Source organism: Periophthalmus magnuspinnatus, chromosome 18 (assembly GCF_009829125.3).
Source record: "Periophthalmus magnuspinnatus isolate fPerMag1 chromosome 18, fPerMag1.2.pri, whole genome shotgun sequence".
Classification (NCBI taxonomy): domain Eukaryota; kingdom Metazoa; phylum Chordata; class Actinopteri; order Gobiiformes; family Gobiidae; genus Periophthalmus; species Periophthalmus magnuspinnatus.
Genome location: NC_047143.1, coordinates 16,523,958 through 16,551,714, shown reverse-complemented (window position 1 = coordinate 16,551,714; position 27,757 = coordinate 16,523,958). Strand labels below are relative to the sequence as shown.

The following is a 27,757-nucleotide window of genomic DNA, read 5'->3' as shown; positions in this document are numbered from 1 at the left end:
CTTATAAGATTTAACAATTCTGGTGTGCGGTTCCATGGACCTATAATATATGATCTTATCATACTTCCATGCCCGGTCGAAAGTATTTATCCAAAATGTAGTTCCTTAAAAATTTAGGCAGATGGCTCTGTCTAAATTTGCAACACTGGCCATGACCAGTCTTATGGCGGATTTTTGGGTATGTAGTTCTTAAGGAGCTTAAGGAACTTAATGGTGATTTATCTGCTGTAGTCTAGGCCTCAGTCAACACAATTGTTGATCAACACAGTCATTTTTTATTATTATTATTATTTACAAATAATTAAGTACATGTTGCAACCTGAGAAGAAGGCCAAGTTCTTAGATACATCTTCTGGAGATGCACCTGAACACTTTCAACATCAGACACCTTTGTCCAGGCCTCCCAGCCATGGCTTCTCAGGCCTAATTTGTGTTCAAGTGACACTCGCCTGTCCTCATGGCTCTCTTCTCTGGATCCAGAGCCATCTCAAGGTTTTCTTGGCTGACTCTGCTCCTTGCTGTTCCCGCGATGTCCAATACAATGAGGGCTCTGTGGAGTGAGTGCCTGAGACAACCAGAATGTCTTGCCTCAGGGTGGTGCTGATGAGGTGCATGAGGAATCTCAGTTGCTTCTCCAGGTCTACAGATAGCTCCCAGTCCTTGGGTGAAGCCAAGATCCCCGTTGCTGCCTTCTTCCCTACTTTTGGCTGCTCTCTTGTCTTGACAGACGAGATGGTGCAGGTGGAATTGTGCACTTTGCTGCAACTGCTAATTGCTCAGTTGATGGTATCTAAAACTGGCTTCAGAACCTGGTTGTGGCACCAAGTGTAACCAGAGTTCGCCTTACTGGGCACAGGTGGCAGGTTGAAAATGAATGCAATCTGTTGCCCTGCCATGGACAAAAACATTTGATTATTTATAATAATTAAGAATATGTTGCAGCCAACTGGTGTGGTGTAAAATCTGAACCACTGGTTCACACATTAGACTAAGGTCACACATTTTGAGGTGAAAAGTGTAAAGTGAAAGTCTGCATCATGAAAAATGATTGTAATTAAGCTCCAGCTGCAACCAATTGCAGATATTTCTGGGGTCTTCTGCACGGTTTTCTTTGGACGAATAAGCTAAACTGGTTAAATTAGTGAGAGTCATCAGACAATAAACTATATGTCTGTTTAGTATCTGAAGTCTTACATCAATATGTATAATAAATAAAATGGGTGTGCGTAAACCAACAGCATTCTTGTAGTTTGTTGGACACATTCTTAGTGCTCAAAACGCAGTGCAGTCCAGCCCAGCCCGGTGTGTGTATGAATCCGGGGGCGTAGGGACCCGGCGGCAGGGAGGACCACAGACAGCGCTCGGCTGCAGCAGGAGGAACTAGTGAGGGCGTGCTATTGCTATCTGGCGTTTGCAGCGGGCAGAGGGGGGCCATATTAGATAAAAATAAATAACTGTCCGTGGATATTTAAGTATTTTATTTTAATTTTGTAACGCCGGCAACTTAGCTATGCCCAGCAAAAAGAAGAAATATAACGCCAGATTCCCTCCGGTAAGTCAGAAGCTAATGAACCGGTGCTAACTGGGCTAATGCTAAGATGTGCACTAAAAGCTAACTTTTCTAGCCGCTATGCATGCCACGTTTTCCATATGAGACATATTTTGACACATACACTTGTTTAATATAACTGAATACGTTTGTGCATGACATATGGAGTCTTATGTGGCTTTTGGTGCATGTGTAACTAATGGGAGCTGCTAACTAGCATCCTGGCCAATGTTGTTTTTAGCAACATGCTAACTGAAACTACTAATTACTGCAATTTATGAATTTTAGTAACTTCTAGCAGATGGCTATAATAGTTCTGTTGTTACAAAGGAATGCAATCTGCAGAAATAAACATTTATAGAAGAGTTTTGACTGTTACTATGTTAAAATGTTCTTAACTTAATCAAAGTTTACATGTTAAAGTGCATTATTTTAATTTTTCAGGCACGGATTAAGAAGATTATGCAGACGGATGAGGAAATCGGCAAAGTGGCTGCAGCTGTACCAGTTATCATTTGTATCCTTCACGCGTTCTATATTTTTCCCTTAATTCTTTAATTTATGTAATCTTCTGTGCCTTTGTACTGTAACCAATAGTATTCTTTAACCATAAATTTAGCAAGGGCTCTGGAGCTTTTCCTGGAGTCGCTGCTCACAAAAGCATGTCACGTCACTCAGTCCAGGAATGCCAAAACCATGACAACATCTCATCTGTAAGGATTTAAATTTTTTGGATTGAATTTGTGAGCTTTTAACACTTCAGAGGAGACTTAACGATGCACTATGTAACTTTTCTCCGTGGAGGTAAACAAACCATATTGCCATATGAAAGTTACTAGGAAAATCATTAATCTTCTCCATGCTGACCAGCACGTGATGCAACCAGTCAGATAAAAGTCAGATCCGTTGATAGGTAAAGATGTTTTTTTGTTTTAAGGTGTTTTTTTTTGTAGCAATGTAATGGAGCTCAACAGTCGCACTTTGAAGTCTCTTCGGTTCCAGAAGTAAATTTTCCATAAAATTTTCCCATTGCCTTCCTAAAAATTCAAAGAGTTAGATCTATTTTATTTTTTTGAAAGTCAGTGGGAAAAAATAAATATCACTGTTGAGCTTCATACCAGAGAAGCCATACTGTGGAACATTCCAGGCAAGCATTAACATCCCTACAGAGACAAGAAGCAACCCACCAGATCAGGGGTCCCCAACCTTTTTTGCACCACGGACCGAAATAATGTAGGTTTTATTTTCACGGACCGGCTTTCTACACGTGGCAGATAAATATGGCAAAAATAAGTTAAGTGCATAAAAAAATACAACTCACCATACCGCTGCATCAGTGGGAGCCCTGCACTTGTTTCTTCTTTCCTTCTTGCTCACATTTGTTTCTTTCAAAAAACTCTAAATCTTATCTTTTAATCCCAGGTTCTTAGTCTCCATGTGCGAAAGCAGTTTTGAAGGTTTCATTGCCTCATTTGCTTTTCCCACATATTACGCAGAGCGGACTCTGCGTGTGAGAGTCACCTGTAGCGACAAACCCATATTTTAAGTAGGACTCCTGGTATTGTCTGTTAAATTTAGCTTTTTTTCTTTTTCTTTGAGGTTGTAGTCTCCTCTTCTGGCTCCTCAGTTGGCCTTTTCCCCTTTGTTAAAAAGCTCTCCAAAGACTTTTGTTTTGGCTCATTTTCACTAGCTTGTGGGTCTACTTTTGGGCGACGTGTCTGATGTGTTATTCGTGATACGTCATCGCGGAGGACAAGAGCAGATAATATACTTGCCACTCCCTCAAATAGATTTCTGTGGCGATTTCCTATCAGGATTTTCATTATATATGACAAACATAAATGTTTTTAATAATAATAAAGGCATGAACATGAGGTTTGAGGATTGCAAAGATGTGAATGGACTTTAAATTAACCACAGAATTACTGAAATGCTCTTCAAAGATTACACTGCAAGTTTTAGGTTCAATACGTTCTTTTTCTAGCCTAGACTATTGATACTTTGCAGACACGCTAGGGTTGCTCTACATGTATGCCTATAGTGGAATGTTCAGCTGTTTCCATGGAGGTACAATATTAGCAATCCCTGCCAAAAAGGTTTAAGAACTCTGTAAAACTCAAGAAAAATACAAAATGGATTTAAAAACATTCTCAAGAGCGATCAATGCAAGCGTTCATGGTCCTGATAACATGTTCGATGTTAAACAAAAAAAGGAGAGTGACAAATCAGCTCACCTGTTGTAGTTCCAACTAAATCAGATCGTTCTAGTCAGATTGTGTCCAAGATTAGATTAAAGTCTAACAGAACTTCAGACAGAGCGCCGCTCACAGTTGGCAGTTGGCATCACACCCCCAGGGAATGTTGACGACACTAGCTGCAAAGTATCAATACACTCAATGTTCTAATTTAGCTTATATCCAAAGTAGCATTTTTCAGTTTATCTCTACTAACTTGTTTACAGTACCTACACCCCATCTCTGTAGATGATATTATAGCTCCTAAATAACGGCATAAGTTACTTTTAGTAGCAATCCAAAATGTCCTGTGGTTGTTGGCTTCCTTTTGGCTTGTTCTCCTCACGAAGTGGTTAAATGTGTCCTTACACATTCTGATCTGTGTGGTGTTGAAACACTGTGCACAGGAAACAGTGTATCGAGCTCGAGCAGCAGTTTGATTTCCTCAAAGACCTGGTGGCCACAGTGCCGGACATGCAGGGAGAAGGAGAGGACAACCACACAGAGGGAGGGGGTGAGAAGATCCCAAAGAGGTATGAACATATGCACACATGCACAGACACAGGATGCCAGGAGACAATGCATTTGGTTTTCTTGTACCAGAGACTTATGGAAACTCCTATGCAAAAGTGTGGCCCCTTTAATGTATCATGTGATAAATTATTGACAACAAGCAATAAGGGTGTATTATACAAAATCACCTTCTGCATCCATGCATGTTTAAGTAATCTTTAGCAATCTCTCCCGGGCCCTATTCGAACCCTCCTTATAGTTAGCTATGAGATTCTATCCATTGCTCATCCACAAGTCTACGTCATCCATGTCCCCACATGACAATTCTGTAAATACAACTATATAAAGATGATCCAAAACTGTAAACTACAACTTCACAAACATGGTGCGATGTGCAGCAGTTTTGCTGATTGTGCCAAGTCACTTCACCTTCAGAACGCTATCACAACACAAAGATCAAAGGGAGAGGGGAGTAACATAATGATCTACATATGTTATGCGTTAGCAGTTGATACCTTGTACAAGTGTAATACCCCCTCTTAACAGTATTTGGGGTGTTTTAGTTCATCTATGCAGCTTCCAATTGTATGTGTGGGTTTTTATTTTTATTTATTTTGTACTAAAACATTTTTTTAATGGCCTGACTCTTTGGGGGATTGGGGACCCCCAGTAATGTCTGGTACCCCCCAGATTTGCAACCAGTTAAATGATGTATACTTGGCAAACATGATAATGTCCTTATTTTATTTTTAAAAAATACATTTCCTTTACAACCATTGACCGCTGAATGTCATCACAGTACAACAATAAGGGGCCTGTTAAACGACCATGAGCTATCACAAGTTGGCATTGTTTTGATTCTTCTTTTACACTACAACAACATACTACATAATAACATAATTCAATCAATTCACATGAAAATGGAGGAAAAGGTTATTTCTGTGGTCTAAAAGTTTTACCTCCTGTTTATAACTTGCCATGACTACTACTGTGGTATAGTGCACCGTGTCAGTAATGGGCACAGCGCTGTTTGCTCGACAGCTGTTTGCTTTATGCTACTACTACCTTTCACACCTAAAAGAGCTTCTCTTCACTCCTCACTGTTTACAAATGCAGATCAAATTAGGTGTTAATGGTGTGTTTTCCTAACCAAAGTTGACGTGTACACAGGGCCTAAGATTGGAACATATGCTTGTGCATATTTTATTGTATGAGACTATGGGCACCACAAATGCATTTGCACTCGGTTTTTAGATTGGTGTCTGCAACTCCCAAACAGACCTGCTTTTCTGTTCAGAGACAAACTGGCTCAATTTCCATTGTACACCCAGTCTAATTAGTGATTGTAATATCTTTTGAATTGTTTGTTGCTAGGGGTCGAAAACCTGGCACTGGACGCAAGAACGGAGGAGCAGGAGCCAAAGGCAAAGACAAGAAGTTATCAGGCACCGAGTCAGAACAGGAGGTGGGTCACACTCACAGCACTAGTCTGGAGTTGTTCAGGAGCATGTGTGAGTGAGTCATTCTAACCCATGTGTGTCCCACAGGAAGAGTCTGAGGACAGTGAGACAGATGGAGATGAGGAAGACGGCTCTCAGTCCAGCACAAACCAGCAGCCGGCTGCCAGGTTTCACAGGTACACCTCTCAGGGAAGATTGGTTTAATGTTACTGCTTATGGGAGACAGTTTATGCTCAATGGAGTTGTGGTTGTTTTAGTCTAAATACAATATTTAGAAATATTTATACAGTATTTAGGTTGGCCTTTCTCAAATACACTCACCTGAAGGATTATTAGGAACACCATACTAATATGGTGTTTGACCCCCTTTCGCCTTCAGAACTGCCTTAATTCTACATGGCATTGACTCAACAAGGTGCTGAAAGCATTCTTTAGAAATGTTGGCCCAGATTGATAGGATAGCATCTTACAGTTGATGGAGCTTTGTGGGATGCACATCCAGGGCACGAAGCTCCCGTTCCACCACATCCCAAAGATGCTCTATCGGGTTGAGATCTGGTGACTGTGGGGGCCATTGTAGTACACTGAACTCATTGTCATGTTCAAGAAACCAATCTGAAATGATTCGAGCTTTATAACATGGTGCATTATCCTGCTGGAAGTAGCCATCAGAGGATGGGTACATGGTGGTCATGAAGGGATGGACATGGTCAGAAACAATGTTCAGGTAGCCCGTGGCCTTTAAACGATGCCCAATTGGCACTAAGGGACCTAAAGTGTGCCAAGAAAACATCCCCCACACCATTACACCACCACCACCAGCCTGCACAGTGGTAACAAGGCATGATGGATCCATGTTCTCATTCTGTTTACGCCAAATTCTGACTCTACCATTTGAATGTCTCAACAGAAATCGAGACTCATCAGACCAGGCAACATTTTTCCAGTCTTCAACTGTCCAATTTTGGTGAGGTCGTGCAAATTGTAGCCTCTTTTTCCTATTTGTAGTGGAGATGAGTGTTACCCGGTGGGGTCTTCTGCTGTTGTAGGCCATCCGCCTCAAGGTTGTGCGTGTTGTGGCTTCACAAATGCTTTGCTGCATTCCTCGGTTGTAACGAGTGGTTATTTCAGTCAACGTTGCTCTTCTATCAGCTTGAATCACTCGGCCCATTCTCCTCTGACCTCTAGCATCAACAAGGCATTTTTGCCCACAGGACTGCCGCATACTGGATGTTTTTCCCTTTTCACACCATTCTTTGTAAACCCTAGAAATGGTTGTGCGTGAAAGTCCCAGTAACTGAGCAGATTGTGAAATACTCAGACCGGCTCATCTGGCACCAACAACCATGCCACGCTCAAAATTGCTTAAATCACCTTTCTTTCCCATTCTGACATTCAGTTTGGAGCTCAGGAGATTGTCTTGACCAGGACCACACCCCTAAATCCATTGAAGCAACTGCCATGTGATTGTTTGATAAGATAATTGCATTAAGGAGAAATTGAACAGGTGTTCCTAATAATCCTTTAGGTGAGTGTATATCAGAAGCGTAGAGCAGTGGTTTGCAACCTTTTTCTTTTAGCAATCTTCTGCCTATACCTCCATCATGTGTGTATTTACTTCAGTGGCAGTTACATGGACACTGAACATGTAATTAGTATCAGATTTTTGGAGTTAAAAGATTGTTAAAATGCCATGTAAAAAGCAAAATCCTCAGATTTCTTCCTCATCATGTCCCTTTGATTATTCACACCAGTTTTTGCAGTTTGCATGTGATTTAAGTCATCTTAAAGGTCCAGAAAACAGGTAGTGATTCGATTTTGGTGTGCATGTAAATAAAGCCACCGATAATTTCCACAATTATCTGTCCACTCTGATCAGTCTGACTAGATCAAGATTCTAGTTTGGAAACCATCAAGCTAGCACTCAAACCTTAATTGTAGATGGCCACAACAAGCTCAGTGTAAAAAATATATGATACAAAATATTTTCTTAAAGGTTATGCACATTTTTTGTCTGTAACATTGTCTTTGGAGCCTTTATTCCACTAAGCCACACAATTTATCGTAGATCCTTAACATGAAACTTCTACTCTTGAGTCTTGATATGCCTATGCCAGGTTTTCATATTTTTCTAATATTACTTGATTTGGTTCCTGTGGTTAATAAATCATAGTTTTACACAAGTTAAGTTCTAAAACTGATTACCTCTGCCAATGTCATCAACATACATAATTACCTAAACATGCAGAGATAATATATGCGCAAGGAAGACGGATTTAACATGTATTTTTATTAGTCTAATCATAACTATTTTCCAGTTTAGATGTGTTTTGGCCCTTGTTAACATTATTGTTGTTGGATAACAGGTATGGAATTGCCTCTACTACAATCTGGAAGTAAAATTATAAACTTTATAAACTTCACCAAAATAAAAAAACAAACAAACAAAAAGCTAGAAATAACAAGTAGTCTAATCTGTCATTTGCACTTTAAAGAGGGGAGGGTATTATGCAAAAATAGATTTAAAAAAAAGAAAAAAAAGTGTAAGCTTTTTAAAGGTTGTTCCCTCATCAAAAAAAACCTGCCTGTGGTTTTATACATCATCCATGCATGTTTTAGTAATTTTACAATATCTCCGGGCACTATTCCAGCCTGTAAGATTCTGTCCAGTACACAGCCTACAAGCCTATGTCATTGTGTGTGTGTGTGTGTGTGTGTGTGTGTGCGCGCGCGCGTGTGCCCGTCCAATAAAAGTCAGACATAGCTTTTCAACCATACTTCCACAGAATTATTTAAAAAAATAAACTCATGAAACAGGCATGGACAAAAATGATGGTACCTCCTAGAAAAGACTGAAAATAATGTGACCAATGTTAATCCAAGGTGTGTCCACTAATTAGCATCACAGGTGTCTACAATCTTGTAATCAGTCAGTGGGCCTATATATAGGGCTACAGGTCGTCACTGTGCTGTTTGGTGACATGTTGCTGTACCACACTCAACATGGACCAGAGGAAGCAAAGGAAAGAGTTGTCTCAGGAGATTAGAAAGAAAATTATGGACAAGCATGTTAATGGTAAAGGCTATAAGACCATCTCCAAGCAGCTTGATGTTTCTGTGACTACAGTTGCACATATTCAGAAATTTAAGATCCATGGGACTGTAGCCTACCTTCCTGGACGTAGCTGCAGGAGGAAAATTGATGACAAATCAAAGAGACGGATAAGACGAATGGTAACAAATAAGCCCGTCGTCGTTTGAGCCAAAGTGGACTTAATGGGAGACGACCAAGGAGGACACTTTGTTGAAAACAAATCATTATAAAGCCAGATTGGAATTTGCCAAACAACATGTTGACAAGCCACAAGGCTGCTGGGAGAATGTCCTATGGACAGATGAGACAAAAATGGAACTTTTTGCCAAGGCACATCAGCTCTATGTTCACAGATGGAAAAATGAAGCATATCAAGAAAAGAACACTGTCCCTACTGTGAAACATGGAGGAGGCTCTGTTATGTTCTGGGGCTGCTTTGCTGCATCTGGCACTGGGTGTCTTGAATCTGTGTAGGGTACAATGAAATCTCAAGACTATCAAGGGATTCTAGAGAGAATTGTGCTGGCCAGTGTCAGAAAGCTTGGTCTCAGTTGCAGGTCATGGGTCTTGCAACAGGACAATGACCCAAAACACACAGCTAAAACACCCAAGAATGGCTAAGAGGAAAACCTTGGACTATTCTACAGTGGCCTTCCCTGTGCCCTGACCTAAATCTTACTGAGCATCTTTGGAAGGAGCTGAAACATGCCGTCTGGAAAAGGCACCCTTCAAACCTGAGACAACTGGAGCAGTTTGCTCAGGAGTGGGCCAGAATACCTGCTGAGAGGTGCAGAAGTCTCATTGACAGTTACAGGAATCATTTGATTGCAGTGATTGCCTCAAAAGGTTGTGTAACAAATTAAGTTAAGGGTACCATCATTTTTGTCCAGGCCTGTTTCACGAGTTAATTTTTTTTTTTTAATAATTTGGTTGAAGCATGGTTGTAAAGCAATGTCTGACTTTTATTTATTAAATTCCATAGAATTTGTATTTATTACTTTTGTCAGATTCCAGTTATTTATGTGACCAATGTGAGGTTTTTCTTTCATTAACCAAAGGGTACCAACAATTTTGTCCATGTCTGTATATTGTGTGTGTGTGTGTATATACATGTGTGTTTGTGTATATATGTGTAAGGGTATAAAATACCCTTTTTTTAAAAATAAAATGGTTCTTTATCATTTCTTACACGATGTGTTTTTTCACTACTCTGCTCCAGCCCTCATGAAGCGGGGGTAGTCCACAACATGGGACCAGAGTATCCCGTCCACTACCCGCCCCGCCCCCCGATGTTCCACGAGCCGCCTCCCCTCCCCCCTGTACCACACGCTGCTGACGACGATGATGAAGACTACGACTCCTAGCTCCGCCTCCCTCCTCACATACACATGCAGTCTCCATTTTGGATTTGGTCCAGGAGAGGAGGGGAAAAAAAACTTTACACATATTACCATGCCGAGAAGACCCCAATCTGGTTGTACATTCTGTGTTTTAATTTTTAATGGCTTTTATTTTATTGTGGAGGAGAATCCAAGCAAGATGTTTTTTAGCTACTTTGACTACCGAGACACTGGTCACTGTTTTTGGCCCTGCAGAGAGGATAAATGTGGCTTATATCTTCTTTTTTTTCTTCCTTCTTTTGGCAGTTTTTGTAGTCCTCAGACATGCATAGTTGTCCTCAGTGAATACCCACGTGCCGCCCAAATAGATAAAATAAAGATCTTTCATAGCCATGGTCCCCATAGGAAGAGGCTGAGGTGCACTCTTCTAAAGTGTCCCCGCGGAACAAATGTGAGCTGTACTTCCCGGCTTTGTCTCGACCTGCCAAGTCATGCTGTTAATGTAAACAAGGAAGCAGGTGTATTTTGCCAAGCTGTCTGAGATTCAGGTTGTACAGTGACCATAAGGATAAGTCACATAAGCAAAGTGCAATATGTAGAATAAAGAGAAATGGAGGGATTTTGAGAAATTAACAATATAAAAGATCTAAAATTAAAAGAAAATTACTAAAATGCAAAAGCAAATTCCAAAATGTAAAAATAATTTGTTGATGCTAACAAAAATATATCTTAAACTATATGAAATATAACTATAAAAAAATCTTAAAACATTAGCGAAAAAAACAAATCAATTGGGTCTAAAAATAAAGTGGCAAATTGTCACACTAGGAAGCAAAACCTCAAACCATAAACAAGTTGACAATTGCAAATCAGAATTTGAATATTGTAAATAAAATATGCACAGATAAAAGATCGAAACAAGTATACAGATTTAATTGTAGTTGCAGTTGTAATTGCAGTTTTGGGCACTGTGATTCAGTGTGCTTAGAAATGTACAGTACAGTCCTACGTAAAGCAAATTTGTATGTTCAGTTCATTTCTTTTTGCCTAATTTCTTCAACATTTTTTTAGCTTCAATTGTAATGCATATTTTCCAGTTTTAAGATTTGCTTGTGTTTTCCAATTGATCCTGGATTTACAAGTCAATCCCAGTTTAGTCTCTTTTAGTCTATTGTAACTTTGTCATTTCCTTGTTGTGACTTGTCCTTGGGGCCACTTTAAGCTTCTAGTTTTATTCTCGTTTTTATCAAGCCCCGTTTACAACTAGGTTTTTTGTGTTCCCATTATCAGTTACATGTATAATTTCATATCCCATCATTGAATTTAGAAATGTACTGCTGCAAATGGACCAGACATTTGTTTTTAAACCTTTAGTTCTCACTCTCCTCTGTTCATCGCTTAACATAATTTCTCTCTTGTTTTAGATTATTTTAAATGTGTCCATTGGGGCCCCCTTATGCCAGAAGATGAAATGTTCCTGAATAGACAGTCACCTTTAACACTGTAATGTAAAACTTTTAGCATTTGTTTTATTTTGTATGGGTGAAATAAAGTCAAATAAAGTTTTCCAGATCTTTTGGGAGTGTGTGTGTTTGTAGCTGTTGACCCGATACTGATTCTCTCTCTCTCTCTCTCTCTCTCTCTCTCTCTCTCTCTCTCTCTCTCTCTCTCTCTCTTTCTCTCTCTCTTTCTCTCTCTCTTTCTCTCTCTCTTTCTCTCTCTCTTTCTCTCTCTCTTTCTCTCTCTCTCTCTCTCTCTCTCTCTCTCTCTCTCTCTCTCTCTCTCTCTCTCTCTCTCTCTCTCTCTCCCTCCTCCCTTTCAGAAGAATAGCTTTCATTATTTTGCAGTGGGAGCAGTTGGTTTTGATATGCACTCTCGTGACTCACACAGCCGGTAAGACAAGAGCTCCACTGAGTACTGTTGTCTGATCAGATAAGGGCAAGACTGTACAGGTCGGTTTAAACGGAACAACACATTTACTGTGGGCAAAATATGTAAAGAAAGCCACTATAGTTACATTGACAAGTTAGAACATCAACATTAACCCCAACAAAATAGTGTCAGAATACATAAAATTATATCTGTCTGTGATTTTGCCACCAATAATAAAATGTGAATGTAACCTTTTAAGCTATTATAAATGAAGTTTAGTACCAGACATCAAATCCAGTTCTTTAAAAGCAATAAAAAACATTTGACACAGAACCTTCATATGAGGAAACTACTAAAAACATCTTGACCAACTAGAATTACGCTTTAGGAAATGACTGCCAAATATAAATTGAGACTAATTGGTATTGGTTTCTAATTCTATTTTCATATTGTTTATTATTTTTATGTCAAGTTTTTTTTTAATTAATTTTACACAAAAGAAGAAAAAATGAAATGCAACAAAAAATATGACAAACTACCACATTAATAAAGCAGTATTTGCGATATCACATTACAGCCAATTCAGCAAAACTGTTACTCCCTACAAATGACTATTTCTGTTTGTTTTGTCCTGGGTGTTGTGGACTTTAGAGATCAGTCTCTGTCATCAGTCTAAACCATCTATTTGATGCTAAAATGTGGACTGAATTGATTTTAAAAACCTATATTGCAAATCTAAAATTCTGTGACACACAAGCACTATTACACATTTGTGTCATTTTAGTCAATGCAATGTAATACAAAAATAGTTGTTTTCTATAATGTCACCTAGATATTCTCTATATAAATATATTCAATAATTTGTCATATTTCTTTTTCAATATCACTATTGATAGTTGCTCAAATGTGGGTATTTACTAACATCTAACCATTTTTTTGATAACCCTATTACATAGCAGTCGATGTCCCATATTTTTCAGCCCTTTACAGTTAACGTGCGTCCAATTGTCAGTTTGTTCTTTCCATTTCTTTGGTCCTGAGAGCACCTGTTTGTCCTGCCTCTTTCTGCATCTTCTGCTCTACTTTTTTTTGTGTGTCTTCTTTTTCTAACCCTCTGAAAAAAAAAAAATCACCAACTGCATCCTTCCTGCACAAGCGTTGACTCAGCGCACTAGAGGGGTGGTGTATGGGCCCATGGGCAGTCTTCAAAGAGGCCTAAAGAGGAGGAAGTGCACTCTTTCCACACAGCAGCCACCATGGTCAAAGGTCACCGGACCATTCCCATCCACTCCCAATAACAAAATGCAGGGAAGGATGGGAAAATGCACTAGCCAAGTTCTACATGCAGTTTGGTGTGGTTAAAAGTTTACAGTGTTCTAGTGTTTGGAGACGGAGAGTGGCTAGACTTAAGCCTACTTTTTATAATATTGCTCAATTGGAAGTATTAAGATGTGATCAATCCAATAGAATCTTTGCACACAAAAGAGAACTGAAAAATTATTCACAATCCGCTCAAAACTGCAATTTGAATGGACTCAATCAGTAAATTGCCAAGACTGCAATTATTGAAGTACCATAGTTTCCAACAACAAAATAACCTGTGTTATTCTACATAAAAACTGCTAACCCTGTAATTAAAATCTGTACAAACATGTTCTGAAATGTAAGTTTGTCGGTTCATAGTTCTTTATAGTATTTAATATCATACAAATTTCATAAACTAAGGTTGTGCCTCTTTTCTTGAAGCTTTTGAAATATAAGCCTACTTTTCATGGTTTCTGTGTGAGATGTTTACCACTTTCTATATCTTTACCAATGTTTATCAAAGGAGGGAGACAGGGTGGAGGAGATACTGCCAAGGGAACATACACCAGATCCTAGGAATTTGGGCAAAATTCTATATATTCTTATGTACCTGTTACAGCACCTTGTAGACTCCCCAATTACTTCTTTTAATCTGTTCATAATAAATAATTGTCAACAGATTTTATACGATAAATGTTTTGGGTCCATCCCCCCCCCCCTACCTACGTACTGATTGTTCTACTTCTCTATGCACTATTGTTGTTTTCTTCCCACTCAGAACTGGCTGTCCTGATAGTCAAGTTGGTTTGAATTTATCAAAAGGGACAAGCATGCACATTCAAAATAAAATGGCAATGAAAAGTTATGAAGATCTACAGAGGTTGCTAGAGTTTTCAAAAATTGCTCCTTGAGAAAAAAATACTGTCCCAAATGTTGCAATGGAACTTTCCTTGGTGACAAATTTTTAAGTAGCCTATTATTGTTTATGTATTAAATTGTACTAACCCCAACACTGGATAAGTTATTTTTTCACAATACAAGTTGGAATGGATTCATTTAAAGCAAACAAAACTCAGTTTGTACTGAGTTAAATGAATTGTTTTAAAAAAAACTGTATTTGCAATAATTATATGCTCTCAAACACTTTATTATAGGTCTAATGAGTTTACTGTAAATGAAATCGCATTTACATTGAATAGGTAATAACTGAGGTATTACATAGACATGAAAGGTGCCTAATTTATAGCCTACAGTGTAGGCCTGTCAAATAACCTGTCAAATCGTGTAGGCCCTACACGATTTGACAGGTTATTGAAAAAACTAATAAAAGCTATATTTTATTTTGAAAGTCACTATAGGAATTGCTCGTGTTTAGTCCGACACACTTATCTGTGGCCTTGTCATCTGACTCTTTTCCTGTTGGGAAACTAAAAAAAAGTTTTGAAACCCCACCCTCCACGCGCACAGACGTACAAGTGGTTCGAGATCGTGACGCTGCTGACCGAGGAAGAGGAATTATCGATGGGATGGAGTTTATGCGCTTTTTGGACTAATTTTACGAGCGTCGAATCGCACCAACTCTGTAAGAAGTATGCAAAAACTCACCCTTGATTTAGGAAGTTAATCCGGACAGGTTTGGATTGCTCTTCCTGTTAAAACAATTGTTCCTAAACTTTTTGCTGGGATAAATCCCGGTTCATTTTGAACCTTTCATGATGAACACGTTAGAGCTAAGGCGTTGCAGTATTATGAATAAGTGTGTGGTAAATTTTTGTTCCGACGTCCGCGCAAAATGTGGAGCGTAGCGGTCATTTCTGAGAGCCCATCGTAAAACAACACTGGTCGACTGGACTGAATGCTCCTTTCCTGCCATTCTTCTTAGCTTGTTCGCGCTTCCTGCTTGTGATGGCCACTGCACTTAACGGCTAAAAATACAAGTACAAACCGAATGGACTGCTAGAATAGTTTACGTGGAGTGTAATCCTTCCAAAAGAGGTTTTATTTTTAAGTCTGTACGAAGAGCGCGCAGCAGGTGGAATGTGGGATGGGGAAAAGATGCATTATGCAATATGAGGTGATCTGGAGGGTCCCAAAAAGTTGAGAAATGCTATTGTATCAAAATATTGTGCTTGAAATCTTCACAGATGTTGAGAATAATTTTAAAGTGCCAGTGTTGATTGCAAGACACAACCTTTTGGAATGAATGAAATCCCCTTTTGATTCCTCCATTTAAGACATCTCAGTTGGTTTGGCTTCTGAAGACCTGTCCCTGATGAACCAACAAGATAGACAGGAAAGGGAGAGTGGCGCAATAAAGTACGCCTTTGTACTTTATTTAGAAACCATCAGGGAGGTCATCCAATCCAAACATCTAGTTCCATGGAGCCCCTGAAGAACATATTCAGCCGCGGCCCGCTGTCCAACTGGAAGAATTTGGATCAATCCGCAAAAGGGAACTTCACCAACCCAGTGTGGACCGCCTTGTTTGACTACGAAGCGTCATGCAAGGATGAGCTCACTTTACGGAAAGGCGATCTTGTCGAAGTGCTCTCCTTGGATTCCGAAATTTCAGGGGATGAAGGTTGGTGGGCCGGGAAAGTCAACAACAAAGTGGGCATCTTTCCTTCCAACTATGGGTCCTTCAAGCCAAGCGGATATGGCAACCTCCCGGGGAGAGCTGTCGTCGGCGAACTTGGGCCTGGAGAATTCGAACCGCTCGTTGTGGATTTTCGGGAGTTAAGCTTGGAAGAGGTTATTGGAGTAGGTGGGTTTGGGAAAGTCTATCGAGGTACATGGAGAGGAGAATTGGTGGCTGTGAAAGCTGCCAGGCAGGATCCCGATGAGGATATTAGCGTGACTGCCCAAAATGTTCGCCAAGAGGCTAGGTTGTTTGCAATGCTAACACACCCCAATATCATAGCGCTAAAGGGGGTGTGTCTGCAAGAGCCCAATCTGTGCCTGGTAATGGAGTATGCCTCAGGAGGGGCATTGAGCCGGGCACTAGCGGGGAGAAGGATACCCCCGCACGTGCTGGTTAACTGGGCAGTGCAGATTGCTCGTGGGATGCTCTACCTCCACAGTGAAGCCATCGTGCCGGTCATCCATCGAGATCTTAAGTCCAATAACAGTAAGTGAAAAATAAGAATGGATTTGTTTTTTTTGTTGTTGTTTTTTTGAGTAGCCTTAAAAGTGCAATGCTAGTACACCACTAGCTTTTCTGGCGGGGGCTAAACAACTTGTTTGTCTTCCATCATTTTGCCTGGAATATTCCCCAACATAGCATTAAATTGAATTCAATTGGATGTTGAAGAACATGCATTTTTACTGTGATTGGCGTCACCTTTCTATAAATCTGATCTGTATATTGGCATGGTGCTTTCTTGTCTTCATGACAGTAGATCAGTTCATTGGAACATTCCAGGCAAAGCAATAACATAGCCATGGAGATAGGCAGGTGGCGGATCTTCTACCAGAAAAGTTACATAGGCCACCTTTAACAATGAGAGTGGCAGTGGTTAAGTGCTTGCCCGCAAACTGGAAGGTTGCAACCTCTATTCCAGCCATGACCACTGGATATTGTGGTTGTTGTGTCCTCTTTGGGCAAGTCAGTTTACCCGCCTTGTTTTCTTTTGTCAATGTGACTGTTTCAGAGGTGATATAGTCTACCCCAGGACAACTGTGGTGACAGAAGTAGCATAAGATTTACAGAGCAGAAAGTCTATAGACGCTCCATGGCTGGTTTATGCAATACATAAATACATATTTGTTCTAACTGTACTGCTCTTATACCTAAACTGACGTGTCTGATAAATAACTGCCAGAGAGAGGATTGAGGCCTCTGACCTAATCTGAACCAGGACTAATAGGAGTTGCCTATTCAATAGTCAGTCCCTCATAGATCTTTGTCTTTTCTTAGGGCTTGAACCAAACAATATGTTCATGATAAGTTTTTGCCAAATCACCTACCACAATTGTACCTTTTTTAAACCTACAAAAGTAAATACAATGGGACAGTTCTTTGTATCCTGGCAGCGAGCTGGGCCCTAGATTTACAGTCTTATTGTTTATTATCTAAACAAGAATTGGGTTCTTTGCTTCAACAGAATACTTTCACTTTCTGGATTCTCTGATTTATGGTTCTGTGAAGCAATAAATCATTTGGAGAATCGTATTACCTGAGCAAGAAATCCAAATAAAAATGGTTTGTAATGAGCTTCCTTGTTTTAGGCTCTATTTAGAACTGCACAAAAAGTATTGGTACACTAAATCAGAAGATTTTTTATGCAAAACTTGGCCAATCAAACTGTAAAACTTAAACTGCAATGTGATATTCTTTGAGCTCTGGCCAACCAGAGCAAGGAATGCAATGTGATTATGTGTTTGTAGGTGAGACGGCTGTGGATTTTGGCATTTGGAACGTATTCTGTGTAGTGTACTACATTATTGTTAGACCCTGTAATATCAAATATAGTATTTTGTTACAGATTAAGCTGTCCTATTCTGTCTGGACACATATTAGGGACCTACAGATTCCCCAGGACATGCTGTGATCCATAGACTGCCTTTGTGTGCAGGCCAGATCTGGGACAAAGTAGAGAGAGAGGAGGGAATTATTAACCCAGCAAGTCATTAGTGTGGGAAATTGGCCCTCAGCAAATTTAAAGCTGCCGCATTTATTATATGAAGTGAAGAATTGGACACAGGTTTGTGAAAATGTGTGGTCTACTGATTGTTTGAGGTTCTGCACGTATATACACAGACATATTTTATAAGCAGGTTGAGGTGAAGATAAGTTCGCTGGGTCCTGTCTACATCTAATTATAAAGTGTTTTTTGTCCAATAATCGCAAATAGAGCAGATGACATACTAGTTGTTGCTAACTTTGGTTTCACAGTAATATCTGAAAAATGCAAATAAATAAACTCATCATGGTGAAGAATCAGGATGCACAGAATTCATAAGGCAAGTGAAGAATAACTTGACCGCTGCAAACAGTTAAAATTAACTAGTTCTGAATAATCGACATGTCTTTTTCACATTTTATATGACAGTAAAAATATGACTGATGAGCCAGGAAACAGGGTGGGCCTAAGTTCTTGGTCAAACTCTGAATATATGCTGAACAGGATAACCCTAACTTCAGACCTTTAGTACTGGGAGGAACATTAGTTAGTAGTAGCCCATATTCTCCGAAGCGTCTATTATGAGTGAGTAAACTACTAAAGCACTATTCTATTTTAGCCCACACCACAACACACAGAGGCTGGCTGAGCACAGAGCATGTCCTGCATCAGAAGAATGATAATAACAGAGTAACGTTTAGGTTAGCGAGAGGAAAAGAGCATTGTGTTAGCGTACAAGGCATTCTACTGGCCCGTAATGACAGAACGGGATTGGACGTGTCTGCGAGAGGGCCCAGTGACACTAAACCTACCACTGACAGAGAAGCAAAGTCCAAAGGATCACTGAAGAGAGTTCTCAGTAATTTACATACTTTTTCAAATATGACTGTTCTCAAATACCTCCACAGAAGGGACTTAAATAATCAAGTAACTGAATACAACTACGACTACTGCTGACTACTTTTTACAAAGTTCAGTGGCATTTATTAAATTATTGAGTGATCTTACCATCAGTCTGATGCAAAATCTGTTCAAGCGAAATCATTATTTTGTACTTTATTCAAGAACCCAGTCTATGTTTGGGATTAATAATAATAAAAATGCATTAGTCTTATGTAGTTATTTCCAGACGCTGTAAGTTGCTCAACAATTTTGTGCATTATTTATTCATTCCACACTATTGTGGTGAGCTACAAACATATCAAACTCAGTTTTGAGGAATTTACTCAATACTCGATACCAATTACGTTACTACAATGATGATAAAAAGTGCTAATTTTTTAGTAATAGAATGTAATTTTCATATGTACAAAATATTTTCTTGTGGTCTGTTCAGGAAAGCTTAAACATTTTGTCCTGTTAATGTTATTTTTTTGCAGTATTGGTACTTGCCCAAATGAGTATCTAGTTTTGACCTTAGTTTTAGTGTCGATAAGTGCCAGATTTTTAAAATACTTTTTAGATAACCCTGGGTGAAAACTGCTAGAAGCAAGGGTGCCAATCAGCTATAATATTTTCCCCGAAAGATTGATCGAATTGTGATAGCTAAATGCCTGGATCATATCATCGCCAAAACTGCATTCTTTGTGGTGTCCTATAGGAACCCTCGTGACATGTGTTGTTGAGCTCCAACAACTTGTAGTTAGGAACATGGGTCTGGATCAGAGGTGGGCAAACATATATATATATATATATATCAAATTACATTAGAGATTTGAAATATGCAAGGCTCATTGTACAAATTGTTTTCCAAATGCATTAATTAAATTGATAATTAATTTATTAGATTTCAGTTAAATAAACACATCATAAAAAACTTTGAACAAGTTTCACCCTTACCTATTTTTATATAATTTGTTCACGTTCGGCGGGCCATATTAATAAGCCCAAAGGGCCATGTGTGGTCCCCGGGCTGTAGTTTGCCCATGTCTGGTCTGGATTCAATGTTAGATAAATAACGCACAGTTGCACACTCCTTAACTTCATAATGGGCTACTTCAAACTATGAATCACAAAATGGCACAAGCTACAGATCCTAAAACTGTTCGCAGTTACTATTTTTCTTAAGAATGTAGTGGTCTGTAGGGGTAGTTTGGTAAAGGCAGTTTTGAGATTCACGCTAGCCAAATATGCTGCTCTTAAATAAGTTAGCCCACATTTCCTACACAAGTGTACATGAACATCATTCAACTATCTTGCTAACAATCACTAGTCAACTACTACTACCAGGGCTAAACAAATTGGAAAAAATATCTAATTTTGCAGTTTATGTTTTAATAGTAGGATTCTATTCACATTTTAAACACATCCAGAGGAAAGACTAAATATAAACTGACACATTAATACAAGAATCACATTTCAGAGCATGTTTGTACAAATATAAACTACAGAGTTAGCAGTTTTTTGCAGAATAAGAGGATATTTTCTATTCTGTTTATCTGTGTAATCCCTCAGACCAGGTCTGATCCATAGTAAAAGCCAAAGTTAAATCTGTTAACTGGACAAAAAGTTGTTGGAGTGAAGACGCTGCTCATCCAAGCCACTTCTTCAGTTCTGGTCAGAGTACTGCTGGACACTTCCTTATATCTGGCTGATGGGAGGAGCTAACTATATATATATATATATATATATATATATATGGATGAGCAGCGAAACGTCTTCACTCCTACCACAGTTTGTCCAGTTGACAGATTTAAGTTTGGCTTTTACCATCTATTCTGTGGAGGAAATGATGGTAACCTACTTGAAAAATTGCAGCCTTTTACGATTTGCACATACGCGCCTCCCCCCCTATCTCTCACACAAATAGAAGCGCAACAGAGCTTCATGGCTTTAGATATGATGTTTTGTCACCGAAATTCATGACAGTCACTAGAATTATTCTAAAATCAATATGTTTTGTCTAGCCAAGCTCACTAACAATATATTTCACCCACAGCAGCTCTTAAAAGGCCACCCAATTCTGAAGGAAAACGGTTAATCTCGTAGCTCTACTACTATCATACTATTACATTTTTGTTATTTCATATACTTGTTCAATCTTGACCCATCAAATTCATTCATCCCAAAAAAATAAAAAATAAAAAATAAATCTACTACTGTCCATATAGGACCACAGTCCACCTCTGTCTACTTGGAGGTGATGGTATCTTGCTCCAGTCTCCTCCTTTTAGACTGCTGTTTTTAATTCCCCTTTCAGACGTGTGTCCCCAGGCTTGTCCCTGCATGTCTCATTTACCACAACATCACATTAAAGCGGTCAGAAGGAGAACGCTGTGTGCCAAAGCTGTACAATGACATCTGAAGCGGACACAGTGCCTCCAAGCCTGACTGTTGTTCTTCTTTTTGGAAGTTTGCAACACAGCACAAAACATCTCATATAGGCCAACTTGAGGGATATAGTGTAGAAGAAAGATGTATCTAAAGAGTTAAAAGGTAATGTACTCAGGTACTGTTGGTGCAGATACTCCTAAATTCTAGAAAAGATTACTTAAAGGTGCTGTACCTGAATTTTACTGACTTAAAACCCAAAAACAAATGTGTCGCAGTGGTCCAAAGTTATTCCTCACTTACCTTATGCTTAAGAATCCTAATTATTCACTACAATGAGTTTATAAGCATTTCACAAAATTCAGAGGCCAGAGTGAAGTTTGCTTTCCTGTAATGCTAACAACTGGCATGCTAACCATGCACTTCCTGTTGCTTGGACAATAAAACACTTTATAATTAGATGGTGACAGTACACAGCAGACCTCGAAAGCTGCGGGAGCCTAGCCAGGGGTCATAACTGTTATTCCTCTTTCAGTAAATGATGATGGCTAACAGACCTTTGCCTCTGTCTGCACTAACAACTTGAGCTAACTTAGGCTCCCATTATCAGAATTATACATGATTATAGCCGTTAGCGTAGCCTGTCACCACCCACGGTTTAAATGCCATGGTGCTGTGTCATCCATCAGTTGCACAGGTAATTAACATGTTACGTAATGCTAGGCTACATGCTAAATACTATGGTGTATACATATTGAGAAGAGAGAATAGCCTGCTGTACTGTATGAGAGCAAAGTTCGTCTTACAGCAATACATTCTCTGGTTCAATACTCAAGTGGAGTTCTTCTTGGATCTGGGGAAGTAGGGTTGTAGGTAGGTATTGTAGGATCCACTGGTGCTACACTTTAGTCAAACCTTCTCCGGGCAGGTTGTTGTAGATGTCTATTGATAAAAAATACAGGAAAAATATAATAGACCCCCTAACAAAATGCAAGTTATTTTTCTTAAAGGTGCTGTACCTGATTTCTTGAACTGTTTCAGTGATTCAAAGTTATTCCTCACTTAGCCTGCCTTATGCATTCTGAGAGTACTAATTATTATTATTATTATTATTATTATTATTATTATTATTATTATTATTATTATTATTATCAGAGACCTGAGTGGAGTTTTGCCATGACCCTAAAGCTAACAGCAACTGGTATGTTAACCTGACTGGACAGTTTAATCTGTTATGTTAGCATGATCTTTTTTATTTATAAAGATGCACAAGTTCCTAACTTACTACCTCTTTAGTCGACAACAGCCCTGCAAATAATATTGCTGAATAGTTTGCAGATGTCAATATCAACAATTATTTAAGCATACCTCATAATTGTATATTTCTACCTATAGATCTTTCTCCTTTACCATCCACCCATAGACCTCTTCGCATGCCCTACTTTAGCCATTTCTGTTTTGCTAGTGTCTTACTCAGCACTTTTTTTTAACTGTGTGCAGTCCGAACCACACTTGGAGCTTGGGTCAACACGCGCCTCTCCTCTCAGTCCTCTCTCAGCACCCAAACATCAGGTCCTGGTACAGCGAGCTTGTTTTCATTCTGCTCCCCGGATCCATTCCAAACATCCTCTCTATGTATGTCTATGGGCCATTTAAATACACAGTGCATAGTAGTGGAGATAAGGCCTGCATTTAGCTATCAGGACATGTAGGTTGAGAGATAGGGCAACTGTGCAATAACAGAGGCGGAGATAAAAATTATTTAAATTTAAATTTAGTTGGCTGTATTAGTACTGTGTTTGCATGGGTTTTATTGGAACCTGAAAAGTCTATGTAAAGGAATGGATGTTTGAGTTGGCTTAAATAAGAGCTGGATATCAATAGAAAGAGCTAAAATGTCACACTAAAATGTCATTACTACATATCAGTGGAGTATATAACCTAGATTGCAAGAAATTGTGTTTTAGTGGTTTAAGATGACAATTACCTTTGTGTCATCAAATTAATTGATGTCTACTCATTTCTAGGGATGTAACAATATTCACAGGATTTACCTCTTTATACAATATTTGCAAGACGAGTATTGTAGAAATGCAATTTTTTCCTTTTAAGATTTGAAAAGTGACTGCAATTAAACAGCAGAACCAGTGGCATGCAATTGCAACCGAATAATACATTTAGCTTTTGCAATGCTATCAATTCAATGTTGTTATTATAAAGGCCATTATTGTAACGCCAATAATGTGAAAGCGCGCAACACACTTTTTTGGAATTTTGCTCAGGGCACTACATAATAGTGAATCAGTTAACTTAAATGCCAGTGCCAATGAATTATACTTTAGCTTCAATGCAGTCTTTTTAGATAAAACACTGGGACTGCTAACAATAACTTAACGACTTTATACTTAAGTCTAAAAGCAAAACATGCTCCTAATGGAAGTCTGGACTCATGAACACCACTCCAGCACTGTCAAAGCAGCTGTAGAGAGTCCAGCTAAAAGCATAGACCAATGCATAGAGTGCTTAATGAAATATACTCCTAACTAGATTAGCCTCGCACTTAATATGGAAAATGCATATAGGCAAGTTCTCATGTTGTTTATTAATGAAGCACCTGATCTATATTAAATGAATGGGAAGGCTTTGCACTTATGTGGTGAAATGCACTGTAGCCTAATATAAATTGATAAAAATATTCATGTCAACTCAGCCCACGCAACGCATTTTTATCATAATTAATAGATATGGTGCTATATTATGTAGGAATAATGTATTGTAAAGTCAAAAGGGAAAGAATGCTATCTAATTAATTGCTTTATTATTATGTGTAATAAATGTAATGGCAAGGACAATAAGATTGAAAACTGTGAAAAGTGAAGGAAGGAAGTTGATAGTTGAACTGTTAATGTCACTTACACCATACGAAGTGGGTCTAATACTGTAGTTATAGGCAGTATAATAATAATAATAAGAGCTACAAATCTTTATACATTAAATGGCACACTGAGTCAATAAAAGGGTCATCACCTATAAATATCTTGGGTTTTAGCTTGACAAAAATATATCTTTTTAAAATATATATCTCGGAACAATCGCAATCATCATTTTATTAAAGAAACAAATTTTGTATTCCATTGAATACAGAAAAGAAATTGTTTATGCAACCTTTCTTCCTTTACTAGATTATGGAGATATATTTCACTGTAAAATAAACTATATTATAGAAAATGATGAAAAACATAAACTGATATCAAAAAATAAACTTTTTTTTTTTATAAAAAGAGTAAAACACTTCGAAACTGAATCAAACTTAAGATGTTAGCACTTTCCTTCTTTAATTTAAAGTTCTTATGCAAAATATTGTTATATATAGCCTAATATATATATATATATATAGGCTATATTACAGCGGTAATAAAATAAATGAAAATGATAAATGAAAACTGCGATGTAGAAAACTTTATTATTCTATATTTTTAAGGCTGTAAAACTCCTCTCCACACACTTGATACACATTTCTCAGACAGGCATTAACATTTTCTCACATTTCTCTCTTGTTTAAACCCTCTCAAAATTCAAACCTTCGTAGATTTAAAAAAATAAGCACAGTATTATAGAACAAAATCAAATATTGTACTGTACTGTAAATAAAAATGACAGCTTTTAGAAATACTGTAACAAATTTAATTCTAATGATCAACCTACGAGGTTGGACATATAAGAAATGATTAATAGTGACTCAGGCGTATTTCACAGTTCCTCTGACCGTGCCTCTTCGTTATGGCGCCACTCCGCTGTAATATCTCGTAATGTTCTTTTTCCTGTAGTCACTGATCCACAAAGTTAAAGCAGACTCCATGGTTACAACCCTTTATGCATCCTTGTTAAAACTTATTGCTGCTGTCATCCTTATGTTATTTTCCTCCTTCTTTATGTGGAGTTTACAGGCAAAGTCTCTCGTGGATGAGCGTCTTGGCTGCTCTGCGTTTCTGTGGCGCGTCTTCAAGCGTCAGAGCGGCGCGAATCTGGTGTTGATGCGGCGGATCTTGAGTGTTCAGGCGTCAGACACTTTGTTTGTGTGTCCAAAAGTTGAAAAAGCTGAACTTTTGGGCGTTTCACGTGCAGCGTCAACCAATCGGAGACTACGCTCTAGTGACAAAGCAACGTCATTATCCAGGAACAAGTAGAAATACATCAGCCACAAATTAGCAGCAAGTTATTTATACTGGGTGCATTGGCTCACCAACCCAGATACGCCGCCGCATAGCTGATCGCCTCTGCTGATGGGTTTTATGTAATAAATACATTAGTCACTCTCGCAACCTGGTCTGCAGCGTTCACAAAAACACAGGGAAAAAAACATTGAAAGACACTTGCAGAGACCGCAATGAAGCTCTGGACACGCATCAAGATGACGTGCGTCCAGAGTGTCCATGATGCACATCGGAGGCGTCTGCCCTCAAATGCAAAAGTGTCCAACTAGAGGCATTCAACTAGAGGAGTCCAATGCTTTCTTGACGCCCCAGAGTCAGACTGCTAGGATCGAACATTTATGTAAATTTGGCTGAACGCATTCTGTACTGTAAAGGCGACACGACACGTCCATTAGCCAATCGGTACACAGAACACGCACCTACACTGTAAAATTTTTTTTTTTTTTTTAAGCATGCAAAATTGCACAAAAAATAAAAAATCTGCAAAACAGCGAGACTGCGCAAAGTGAACCATGATGTAGTGAGGGAACCCTTTATATTATTATCTTGTTATATAAATATTCAATTTTTTATGTAAAAAAAAAAAAAATCTTTTAAAAATAACATTTCACAGAAATATCAGCGTTTCATTGCAAGCCAGATCTCAAACTTGTGCTCACTTTAGAGTTCTCCAGGGTCGTCAGAGTGATGTCATCACATGATATGTGAAGAAAGACAACAGACTTATTTGTAATTTGTCTATTTATCTTCAAAACATTTAGAATTGAAGATAAATGGACAAATTACAAATAATGCACAGACAGTTGCAGATGCTTTCAATATTTTTTTCATTGATTCTGTTTCCAATATTTCAGTGTTTTCCATTTAATATATTAAGTGTTTGTCCTATAAATGCATCAGAGCCCATTTTTGGTATAAACAGTGTCACAGAATCGGAAGTCTCACAGACAATAAGTTCACTTAAACCTACCAGAACAAAAGACATAGTTGGCATAGATACATTTATGTTAAAAGCTCCAACTCAGTTCCAACTTAATAACTCCATGAACCAACATTCTCAATCTATCAGTGTCTGAGGCAGTATTTCCAAGTAAATGGAAATCATCAGCTGTAATCCCAATCTACAGAGATACATTATTACTTTCCAATTACAGGCCCATCAATATCAAAGTACCAAAGTCGCAGAGAAACTCATTGCCCAACAAATTATTGTACATCACAACACCACATCATTTTCACTTCATCCCATGCAGTTTGGTTTTAGAGCTCAGCACTCAACAGAGACGACGAATTGTTTTTTTATCGAAAATCTCAAAGATTTACTGGATAAACGTGGTGTGGTTGGTGCTGTGTTTCTTGAGCTGAAAAAAGCTTTTGACACTGTAAACCATAAAATATTATTGACCAAACTGTCCAAGTTTAACTTCTCTTCACATGCAATAAAATGGATAGAATCATATTTATCAAATCGATCACAGTCTGTCAGAATGGATAATTACAACTCCCCTCCCTCTATCTACTGGTGTCCTGCAGGGTTCCATTCTAGGTCCATTGCTTTTCTCTCTGTACATAAATGACCTCCCTTCAGTCTGTTCCAATGTCTTCATTCAGATGTATGCAGATGATACAGTCATTTATGCACATGGTAAAAACACAACTCAAGTAGCTGATAAACTTACACAATCCATGGCCCATGTCTCAGAATGGTTAAATCAGTCCACCTTAAAGCTCAATGTAAATAAAACAGTAGCAATGTTCTTCTCTAAATCAAACATTACAAGTACTAGTTATCAGGCAGATGTTTTTGTGGCAGTGGAAAAAATACAAGTTGTGTCAGAATTCAAATATCTTGGGGTCCGAATTGATTCAAAACTAACATTTAAATCACAAATCAAAAAAGTATGCAACCGTGTAAAGTTTAACTTGTCTAATTTCAGATTTGTTAGGTCACATTTATCACTGCAGGCAGCTAAAATGTTCATGCATGCTATGGTCTTTTCTCACATAACATACTGTCTTACAACATGGTCACAGGCAAACAAAACAACGCTAAAACCCATTGGATCATTATACAAACAGACAATCAAGATTCTAGATAAAAAACCTTCAAGACATCATCATTGCCCCATTTTACAGAAGCATAAACTGTTAAGCTGGGAGAATGTCATCAAATATTCAAACCTCTGTCTAATATATAAAATCATTAATGGTCTGTCATGCCCTCCACTCAGTCAGTTTGTAAACATAAGAACTAGCTCAAAGAGGGTAACACGAGGGTCTGCCC

The 27,757-nt window shown here is 38.5% G+C and overlaps 2 protein-coding genes across 3 annotated transcripts in view; both read left to right on the top strand.

Moving 5' to 3' along the window:
* The first annotated feature begins 1,301 nt into the window (after positions 1–1,301).
* drap1 (DR1-associated protein 1 (negative cofactor 2 alpha)) lies at positions 1,302–11,767 on the top strand. Its single transcript, XM_033983540.2, has 7 exons — positions 1,302–1,552; positions 1,994–2,066; positions 2,169–2,262; positions 4,191–4,316; positions 5,671–5,761; positions 5,844–5,932; positions 10,070–11,767. The coding sequence occupies exons 1-7, from the start codon at positions 1,511–1,513 to the stop codon at positions 10,212–10,214; spliced, it is 660 nt and encodes a 219-aa protein (XP_033839431.1). The 5' UTR covers positions 1,302–1,510; the 3' UTR covers positions 10,215–11,767.
* Positions 11,768–14,824: 3,057 nt separating this feature from the next.
* The window catches only part of LOC117386209 (mitogen-activated protein kinase kinase kinase 11), an 85,923-nt gene continuing 72,990 nt past the window's right edge, over positions 14,825–27,757 (top strand). The window contains exon 1 of one of the 2 annotated variants that reach the window (XM_055228874.1): positions 14,825–16,494. In XM_055228874.1, coding sequence (XP_055084849.1) covers positions 15,747–16,494 — 748 coding nt within the window. In that variant the 5' untranslated portion in view covers positions 14,825–15,746. The remainder of the gene's footprint in view (positions 16,495–27,757) is intronic. The other variant, XM_033983541.2, reaches the window with a different exon arrangement.